The 10798-nt window shown below is 22.3% G+C and overlaps 4 protein-coding genes across 6 annotated transcripts in view; 2 read left to right on the top strand and 2 right to left on the bottom strand.

Annotated features, from left to right (window-relative positions):
* Positions 1-1035, top strand: part of LOC102681340 (tubulin-folding cofactor B) — a 2081-nt gene extending 1046 nt beyond the window's left edge. Inside the window, exons 4-7 of one of the 2 annotated variants that reach the window (XM_006618551.1) lie at positions 20-211; positions 284-356; positions 482-750; positions 837-1035. In XM_006618551.1, coding sequence (XP_006618614.1) covers positions 20-211; positions 284-356; positions 482-599 — 383 coding nt within the window. In that variant the 3' untranslated portion in view covers positions 600-750; positions 837-1035. Of the gene's footprint in view, positions 1-19; positions 212-283; positions 357-481; positions 751-833 lie in introns of both variants that reach the window. The other variant, XM_006618550.2, reaches the window with a different exon arrangement.
* LOC102681564 (pleiotropic regulator 1) lies at positions 610-3097 on the bottom strand. The gene is made up of 10 exons (XM_006618552.2): positions 3022-3097; positions 2742-2848; positions 2542-2666; positions 2132-2409; positions 1879-2028; positions 1561-1755; positions 1303-1421; positions 1053-1232; positions 832-985; positions 610-752 (listed from the first exon to the last, which is right to left on the bottom strand). The coding sequence occupies exons 1-10, from the start codon at positions 3022-3024 to the stop codon at positions 693-695; spliced, it is 1371 nt and encodes a 456-aa protein (XP_006618615.1). The 5' UTR covers positions 3025-3097; the 3' UTR covers positions 610-692.
* Positions 3098-4129: 1032 nt separating this feature from the next.
* Positions 4130-7089, bottom strand: LOC102680177. Of its 2 annotated transcripts, none has more exons than XM_006618541.2 (6): positions 6950-7089; positions 6275-6512; positions 5911-6013; positions 5491-5755; positions 5062-5215; positions 4130-4977 (listed from the first exon to the last, which is right to left on the bottom strand). In XM_006618541.2, the coding sequence occupies exons 1-6, from the start codon at positions 6983-6985 to the stop codon at positions 4793-4795; spliced, it is 981 nt and encodes a 326-aa protein (XP_006618604.1). In that variant the 5' UTR covers positions 6986-7089; the 3' UTR covers positions 4130-4792. The 2 variants fall into 2 exon arrangements, with proteins under 2 accessions (XP_006618604.1, XP_006618605.1); XM_006618542.2 differs by having other exon boundaries at positions 5503-5755.
* Positions 7090-7854: 765 nt separating this feature from the next.
* On the top strand, positions 7855-10415 carry LOC102679958 (GATOR complex protein NPRL3). The gene is made up of 7 exons (XM_006618539.1): positions 7855-8243; positions 8374-8645; positions 8745-8840; positions 8967-9185; positions 9272-9605; positions 9679-9855; positions 9924-10415. Exons 1-7 carry the CDS (start codon positions 8082-8084, stop codon positions 10293-10295), a joined length of 1632 nt encoding a protein of 543 aa, XP_006618602.1. The 5' UTR covers positions 7855-8081; the 3' UTR covers positions 10296-10415.
* Positions 10416-10798: the final 383 nt, after the last annotated feature.

Genomic DNA, 10798 nt, shown 5'->3' with positions numbered 1-10798 from the left:
TATATATATATATATATAGATACAGTAAAGGCATTTTTGGAAAAAAATAAGTTAGGAAAATATAATGAAGAAGAAATGAAAAGAAAGGCAGAAGAGAAAAAACAAGAAGAAGAAGCAGAAAGAACAGCTGCTCAATTATGTAAAATTGGTTCTCGTTGTGAAGTTTGTGTACCAAATCAACCAAAACGAAGAGCTATAATCATGTATGTTGGTATGTATAGTAATTCTTATGCTTCTAGTTTGATTATAAATATTATTTTTTTTTTTTATAATTTCTTTATAGGCAAAACTGAATTTAAAGAAGGTTGGTGGATTGGAGTAAAATATGATGAACCACTTGGTAAAAATAATGGGACGTAAGGCCATTATTATTTTAGATTTATATTGTATCTTTTTAATATCTTGTACATAAGATATAAAAGATATATTTTTTTGATATTTTTAATATATATTTAATTTTCTTTTTATCTTGTTTTTATAGTGTTAATGGAAAAAAGTATTTTGAATGTTTACCAAAATATGGTGGATTTGTAAAACCAATACATGTGAAAGTAGGAGACTTTCCAGAAGAAGAATTTGATTTGGATGAAGAATTATAAAATATTAATATATTTATTTAATGTGATTTTTATATATTAAAAATTAAAATTTAAAAAAAAATTCTTAATAATATTAATTATATATAAAAACACTTAATATTTTCTTCGTTTTATTATATCTGGTCTCCAATTTACTGGATGTGTTTCTTCGGTCTGTAAATGTTAACAAAAAAATAATTGCATTTGTGCCTTAATTATTGGTATAATTAATATATAAAATAACTTTTCTTACAGCAGTATCATCTTCTTTATAAACTTTAATCGTTTTATCTGCTTCCGTTGTAATCATACGAGTACCAGACATGTCAAATGTAATACTAAATACTCCAGCTTCACTATCCATTGAACCCGGTTGAACGGGTGCTTGTAAACGTTGGAAATTATACCTTAAAATTTATATATTTGAGCAATATTGAATAAATTTAAAAAATTCTTACATGAGATATCCTTTACCCTGTCCTCCAGTCCCAAAGATGCATAGTACCATTATCTGCTCCAGAAACTAACACACCATCAGGATTAACAGCCAAACAATTAACAATAGCATTATGTCCAGATAAATTCTGAATAAATTTTCCTTCTGGACATTTCCATTGTTTAATATTATCTGGGGATGCTGATGCAAACATATATCTAATAAATAATATAAATGAAACAAAGAAAAATTTATACAATGAAAATTTTAACAAAAAAAATTACATACAATGATGGATGAAAAGTTACAGCTCTTACACTCTTTTTATGATTTGTTAAAGTAGCTCTAGATTTTCCACCTGCTAAATCCCATAATCGTATAGTACAATCATGACTTCCAGTGACAATCTAATTAAAAAAAATATATATATATATAAAATATAAGTAATTCATTCAATAGCTTTTTTAAAATAAATATAAAATATAGTTTTAAATTATATTATCCTAAAAAAAATTATCTTTCATAATATCAAATACAAAAAAATACCTGTGGTTCAGCTGTCTGACAAATTACACTAGCAACTGTATTGGTATGACCAACAAGTGTATGTACATTTGCTTTGGTACGCATATCCCACACTCTTGCAGTGGAATCTCTTCCTGCAGTTACTAATACATCAATACTAGGATGTAATGCCATAGAATATACAGCTGATAAATGACCATGATAATGTCTTATAACCTGTGAAAATAACAAATTATATAATATTTAATTTATTAATATATAATATAATAATAGAATTTATTAAATATTAATTACTATATATATACAATAAATAATTAAAATTTAATATAATTTAATAACCTTATTGTATTCAAGATCCCAACACTTTACTTGTCGATCTTCTCCACAAGAAAATAAATATGGATGTCGTTGAGAAAATGCAAGTCCACGAACACTACTTATATGACCAGTTAATGAAACTTTCAATTTACCACTTGCAAGATCCCATATCTAGAATATTTAAAAATATTATAACTGCAAATAACTATATGATAATAACAGATAATAGAGAGGATACATAATTTAATAAAAATATTAAATAAAACAATCTTACTTTAATTACTCTATCTGCAGAACCTGTAGCAAACCATTCATTCCCTGGTTCAACAGCACAACATCTTACCCAACCAAGATGACCACTAATAACTCTATATAATTTCCATGGTGCATGCCATTTTGGTTTTGCCATAGAATGTGTTTTTTTTTGTGGCATATGTAATGTAAGATTACTTGCATTTCCTCCTGAATTTGTTTGTGTTGTTATTATATTATTATTTTGTATAGAGTTATAAGGTATAACTGCAGTAGTATTATTTCCTCCAAAAGATTCATCTATAAATACATATCTATTATATTATTATAAATATATTATAAATACATATCTATTATAGCAACATATAAAATAATAAAGATTTAATTATTGTTATTAATAATATAATAAATATATATATGATATATCATTACCGCCTGGTGGGGGAGGATCTGTATTTTCATTTTCGTTTTGTACTTTTATTATATTGTTATTTTTAACACGTTCTAATACAGGACCATAAGAGTCTTTTGCTTTCACAGATTTTTTTATTTTTTGTCTGCAAAACATTATTATATTTTCTGAATATTGATATTGTATATATTATATAGAGAAGCAAAATATATATACTTACAAATTAGGATCCATAGGTGGCAAAGTACCTTGATTTAATAAAAACATATCATGGGTTCTTTTTAAAGATCGAAATACAAGAGTATGTACAGAATGCCTTTGTACATCCTACAGAGAAAATATTTTTTATTTAATAATAAATCAAAATAATAAATTATTATAATTCATTTTTTTTCATCATTTAATAATATAATATAATGATAATAATATAATGATAATTATTTTTTATTATCAACAATAATGATTATTAATTATTTTATGAAAAATACTTCACAACTTACCATATTTATTTAAGATTGAATCTATAATCAATATATCAATCGTAAACAAGAAGAGTAATATAATAATGGAAGAAATACAAAGATAGGATAAAAATATTGAAATCAACGCCATCTCTAGAGTGCTGCAAACGAAACTAATATAGGCAAGAATACCAAATAATAGAAGAAAGAGAAAGATAAAATAAAAATTAAATCGCATCTCTAGCTGCAAACGAAACTAATGTAGACAAAGATAGAAAGTAATAGAAGAAAGAGAGAAATAGAATAAAAATTGAACATTAATGCCATCTTCTAAATATTTTTAGAAACAAGATTCTTTAAAAAAAGTTGGCGCTAAAAATTAATTCTTATTTTATTCTATTTTTGAAAAGATTTCTCAGATACTCAAAAGATGGCATTAACAATCAATTTTTATTCTATCTCTATTTTAGCTAATATTTTTTATCTTTTCTTTATTTGTTTTGACATTGAAAATAATACTGATTTCATAATTTTGATTATCTCTATCTTTCTTCTATTTGCTTTTTTTATTTATGTTTATTAAACTGAAGAATATAAGAGTTTTTAAAAAAAAATCTCATTATTAGATTTTTTTCAATTCATTTCGGGATTTTGAGTTAGATAATGTTGTTTATTTTATTAAGTATTTATTTTGTAATTAATAAAATTAAACATTCAAAAAAAAAATATGCATCATCATCAATTGAACGTTTCATTTTCATACTCCCATTCTTTTTTCAATTTTTATTTTAGATTTAAAATTATGTAATATATGATTCTATGAATACTCTGATTTTTTATGCGGTTGATATTTTAAATATGAAAGAATATAAAGTCTAATTAAGTTATCTTATTAATTATCTTCAACTAATAATTTTTAATTATAATAATCTAAATATTAAAAGTTATTTTTAAAATTTAAGAATTGAAATTGAATTGTTATAATTTCAAAAATAAACAGATTTATAATGAACAATATTTATAATTCAAATAACAACCAACATTAAATATTAATAATTCGATAGATTTCTCATAGTTTATGTTAAATAATTTTTCTAACAATTCGATTAAAATATATAATCATAGAATTTTATATTAGGATTAAAAATTTAGGCTCAGCAATGATCTTTTTTTATTGAAACAATATATTTCCTACAAAAGTTACATTGTAAACAATAACGAAATTAAAATTAAAAACAATTAGTAAATTTTGTTATAACAATTTCAACAAAAAAAAATTTGTAACAAATTATGCAAATTTGAAATTTTTCTTATATTTATCGAACGATTTTTTTTTAGTAGATTTTTCAACATATAATATATCAGCCTCTTTTTTGGCATGAACTTTTGAATAAGTTTTTTTTCTATATGATAATATATAAACTAGTGATTATACTATTTTTTCTCTAAATTCTGTCATTATCTATATAATTTATAGAATGTAATATAAATGTATTAATAAATTACAGAACATAAATCTGAAAAGATTATTCAAATTTGATCTATAGTGAATCATTTTGTTTTTTTTTTATTCTATTTGGCAGTGAGAGTGATATGATATCTTATACATAATAAAATATAAATAATATTATACATATTGATCACATTGCTAGATTTTATCATTTTTAAACGACCAAGTCACTTTTTTAAAACTTATACTCATTTTTTGATTAAAATGACTAGATGTGAAAATAATATATACAAAATATACTGTGATTTACTGTCGCTTATTGTATAAGCCTAGAAATATAACCAAAGTTTAATATAAAAATTATATGGTAGGAATATATGTAGATGAAGTAATACTATTTCTTAATAATGTATCTGAAGCTTGTGACGTAGCAGATCCTTTACGAGAAGAACGTTTATGAGGATGAAGGTTAAGGGGTGGTAAATTTGGATGTTCGATTCGTGTTGGTGAGCTAACGCGTGGCCGCGATGTTCCTCTTTGTATACCTGTAATCAAAATTAAATTATAAAGATATGCTAATATTAATTAATTAATGCTATTCATTAATTAAAATGTTAATAAAATAATACTTGGATCATTCGATTCTAAAACATCACTGAGTTGATAATAGTCAGTCTTCATTAACGAAGGTTCTTCGTAATCTACGAAAGCAGTGTTATCAAAAGCTTTGTCGTCCTTTAATCGATTTTGAATCGGAGTTGTAACCGGAGGATCTGCGTAAGTCTGAAAAATCAATTATCTATCTTCAGATATTTTAAATGTTTCTTTACTTCATTCAGGAAATGTGCAACAATAAAGTTATTTCATAATATCTGTTTATATAAATTGTATTGAAATTTTCTTTCTTTTTTTCATTATTATTTATTTAGTTAATATTTTTTTTCTTTTATATAAAATAAATAAAAATTATTTTTTATTACGAACAATTTTGTTCAAAAAAATTATGAATTAAAGTGAATTAAAGTATAACTACATATAAAAACATAATATTAAATTGCCTTAAGTTTTACATGTTCAGTTGGCGTAGTTGAACAGGCACGTTTATGAAATTGTCCACCGCCGATTGTTTCATAAGTATGTTCTTCTAGATAATGTCTAGTAGTACCCCGTGGTGTAAGAGTAGCCCACATAACACGACTATCTTGCATAGTATCAGCTCCACAGGGGTAAAGAACAGCTTCATTTTGAATTCTTCCGTTTTTTGCTTGTATACCAGATGTCGCATTTGGTATAGAAATTACGCCACTTTTACCACTTTTATTACTATAGAATAATATTAATTGATTGTTTTCTGTACTATTGTCTTGTTTTTTAAGTTCAATCGTTAAATACTTCATTCCATTGTAATATAAAATTATTTCTTTTGATTATTTTTTGTTTTGCTATTTTTACAAAAGAAATAGAAAAAGAAGACTTACAATTTGCATTTTAAGAGTAATGTTGCTAGTACGATGCCTATGAAAATTACACCGATGCAAGAAGATATTAGAACCAGCAACCATGTGTCATCGAAAACTGTTCCTAAAATTTTAATATAAAAATTATTTATTTACAGATATAATTAAATCGATTAAATATATTTTTTTTCGTTTTGTCCTTTTTTTTTATATAAAAATAAACATATTTAATAATAATTTAATTATTTAATAATATTTAAATTAATATATATATATATATATAATAATAGAAAATATTTTTATTTTCTTTCAAAATAAAAGTACAAAACGAATTATATGAATAAATTAACGTAAAATAAATAAATTACAAATTTGTTAATTAAACCTTGTTGAGGCATTTCTATGTATTGAACTCCTTCGGAACGGCGATCGCAAAAATGTTTGCAAGGGCTGTCATTAAAATGAGATGGAAACGATAATAAATCCGTGTGTGGATAAAAATCTGAGCTATGTTGAAAAATGGCTGGGAACGGTGGTGGCGGTATATGAAGGATGTCAGGCGGTGGTTCGAGTGTACAAGATGCACAACCCGAATTATTCGTTGTTAAGTCAAAACCTCTCATCTATTATTAATATTAAAAAAAATTAAAAATTATTAATTTTCATTATATTATTAAATAAAAGTAAAAGTTATTTAAATCTTTCATATTATTTCTTTAATTAATTAAGTCTTACATTTATTTTGATTTGTGATGATTGATAAAAACATAATGAACAATAAAATTTTAATTTAATAAATATTACTTCAAATATCTGTATATATTTGTTTATATAAAATAAATATAATTATTTGATTATATTCGATGTTTATAAAATTATTGTATTTTATTTATTTTTTGCTCTTTTCTTTTTTGTTTGATATTTTCAATTTCCAATATTTTTATATTTTTGTATTATCTTTAATTTAATTAAAAAAATAAACAATAAAAATTATATTATTCAATATATTTTTCAATAAGAAACATGCAAATAATAATAACATCAAAAAGTATATTCTTACCGTTAAATAACACGTCTCTATGAAAGTACATACCATTAAAGCGACTACTGGCTTCTCTGGAAGAAAAGCGCACGCGTTGTTGTATTGAACGGCGAAGAAAATTTCTCACCCAGTCTTCTCTTTATATCTGTATAGAATAATAATAATAATAATATTCATGTAGTAATATTTTATATATAATTCAAAAAAAATTAATAATGCTATTTTTATCAATTTTAGTTAAATTATGTTTTTCATATCATTAAAAAAAATAAAATAAATTATATTTTAAATATCTATAAAATATAATATATATTATATAATTGCAAGATTTATAGAATTAAGATTTATAGATTGAAACATAAACTATAATAATGAAATTTCGATATATGTATTTATATATACATACATATATTTAATATTTAAAAAATATATTTATATTAATCTTATAAATAAATTGTTATTTTCATTTATTTGAATGTAAATAAACATTAATAAATTATTTTAAATAAATGAAATAAGCATTTTAAACAAACATTGCATATTAGTGATGCCTATCATTATATAATTAAATATCTAAAGCATAAAAAATAATTTTTGTATTTCTATTTGTATTTTATATTATAGTGAATTATTGTTTTTTAAATTAAAATACAAATATAATAATATAATAAAATGTTATACAAATATTATACAAATTGTAAGAAAGAAAAAGTATATGATTCAAACAGAGGATAATGAATGATAAAAATATAAACATGTTACGACTATAATCAATACACTAAATATGTAGAATAATTTAATTATTTCAAAACAAAATTAGATTATTAAATGTAATTATATAATGTTTATAAATTGTAATACAAATTTTTTAAATACAATTTTTTAATAAATATATGAATATTTTTTAAATTCAAATATAGTACATTGATTTTTACGCATGGTTCCGGTAAAATCAGAACTGTGTTGTGAATCAAAAAATATATTACAATATTTTTATTTAAAAAATTGATACTTATATTTGAAATTTAAAATAAGTTTGATATTTGATTATATATATTTATTAATTTCATTTTTAATTGATTAAATTTATTCGTTTATAATTTATTGATGGCAAGATTTTATATAACCTGTACATTAGTTAATTGTAGTTATGGAGATAAATCCGCTAAGTATAATTCTTGTGAAAAGTGATAGTAAAGGTGATAGACTTTTATTTCGATATCCACATGTGGCGAAACATACACGAGATTTTAATCAATGTACTAAAAGAAAAAATCCTTATTCCTTAACTATCACAGAAGATTTATTGCAGGTCAATTTTTTTTATATAACGTTATGATTTTTTTATATAATTTTAATAATAAATCAACATCATTCAAATATTAAATTATATTTTAAACAAATGTAATAATTTAATAATATATAATAAATTTTGTTAATAGTCTTTACCTTTTCCAATTTCTAACATAAGCAATGGAAATTTAACTGGAGTTACTGATGAAGTATTATCAACATTATTTGCTGTTAAACCAGAATTATGTGAGCAAAAATTTGAATTAAAAGTAAATGATGTTCGGTTTGTTGGACATCCAACTTTAGTTCCATCTCATGGTATGAAAGAAGTTAATTCTTCAATGCTTTTTAATATAGTTTTTGCTCTACAAGCACAAGCCAGTCATTCTATAGTAAAATGTTACTATGATTTAAGTAAAAGGTTTGTTATATAATATAATATAATATAATATAATATAATATAATATATTATTATATTATGTGTAATATATAAAAAAAATAATTTTATTATTTGCCTTAGGTTAGGTATAGCTTTAAGACATGAAGAAAAACGATGTGGATTTTTAACAGAAGAAATAAAAATTATGGTTTCTACTCATGATGAAGTTGCCACAAGGTATATATATAAAATAAAAGATTAATTAGAATTTTTGTACTATTATTATATTTATATATACATATAGATATAATTAATCTATATATAAATATATATATATATATATATATGTATTTATTTATTTAGATCAGAAGGTGAAAGTGATTGTGATGAATCACCTTATGAATTAATATTACAAAGAAGTTCACTTTCACGTGATTTGAAATCTGTGTTTAGTAGTCTGACTACTTCTGGTATAATTAATATTATGATTAATAAATGGATTCAAGTACGTTTCTGTCTTCCTCAAAAAGTTCATCAATCTCACAAAAAAGGATTTGTTATTAATCCAGAAATAATAGATAGGTTAATATTATATTATAATTATATTATAATTATATTATAATATAATTATCAATCAAAATAATATTACATATTAAATTTTATTACAGATGTTTAAACAGTTTAAGGCCTTATCATGGTATATTATTACTCATTGAACCTTTAGATTTATTGGATTCACTTCCGATAGATTCTTCTCCAGCTCTTAAACGCTTAATTCAAATGTATAGTCCACTGAAAAGTTTACAAACTTTAGCTGCTGATTCTGATTTAACATTAACTCAAGTTTTTCAATTAACTGGACATTTAATATATTGGGCTAAAGCTACTATAATTTATCCTCTTTGTGAAAGTAATGTTTATGTTGTATCACCAGATGCTATTATCACAAATCAATTGTTAGAATTATTTTCTGAAGAATTTCCAGGACTTTGTTTATTACAAGTATGTGAAAAAATTATTTATATCATTCAGAATTATTTAAATTATATGTAATATTAAATTTCTATTAGTATAGGTTCTCAGTGATTTTTCATTACCAACATCTATAAGTCAAAAATTAAATCCTTTAAGTCAGTCACAACAACAAACACAATTAGTAAAAACAATAATATGGTTATTAAAGAATCATTTACTTCTACAATTACATACATATGTACAATATATGCCAACAGTACATGGTCAAGTATCATTGGTGAGTTTAAAGATATTTATTTTTTAATTCATATATTAATTTGCTATATTGTTATCTGCTTTTTTAAGGATGCAAAAGATGAATTGAATCATAATTTAAATGAAATCACAGAAAATAGTAATGTATGGAATTTAAATGATGTCTCAAAAGCTTCTGCTGATATAAACGAAGAAATATCAATAACACTTCGTAAAGAAAATGGAATGTACAATTATCAATCAGAAGATTATGATATTCCTTCTGATGACAGAAAATTACTTGACAAACTGTGTCGTCTTGATTATTTTAATGGAGGCTATCATTTAGAAGAGATTATGTATTTAGAAAATATTCGTAGATCCCAATTATTACAGATTTTAGATAAATTTCGAGACATATTAATTACATGTGAATGTGAAGATCCTGCTATAGCTCTTTTTTATAGCCAATTTAACTCCTAAAGTTTTAATTCTAAATAGATATAAAAAAGATTTTAAATTGTATATAAATTACATGTTTTGCAAAACATTTTTAATTTCATTATCATTTTTACAATGATATTGATAATATATTTAAATATACAATATATAAGGTCTCATGATTTATAATAAGACATATTTGTATGAAGTTTTTTTCATTGTTTTTGGTTATTATATAATTAATTCTTAAAATAGGTTCCAAGGTACACATTATATAAAATATAAAATTTTAATATATTTAAAAAATTCATTTTACAAACATATTTAATGTTTTTTAATATTTAAAATTTTCCTTATTTTATTTAATTAAACATTTATTACAAAGATTTTTAAAATTTACATGATAATTGTTATTATACTAAATTGAAATATTAATTACATAATGATTATATCAAATTCAAATAAGCAAAAAAAAAAATTATATAAAATATATATACATACTATATAATTAAATCATTAAATAAATTAATTTATAAATTTTGCAT

Source organism: Apis dorsata, unplaced genomic scaffold (genome assembly GCF_000469605.1).
Source record: "Apis dorsata unplaced genomic scaffold, Apis dorsata 1.3 scaffold_360, whole genome shotgun sequence".
Classification (NCBI taxonomy): Eukaryota; Metazoa; Arthropoda; class Insecta; order Hymenoptera; family Apidae; genus Apis; species Apis dorsata.
This window is presented reverse-complemented; position numbering and strand designations above follow the sequence as displayed.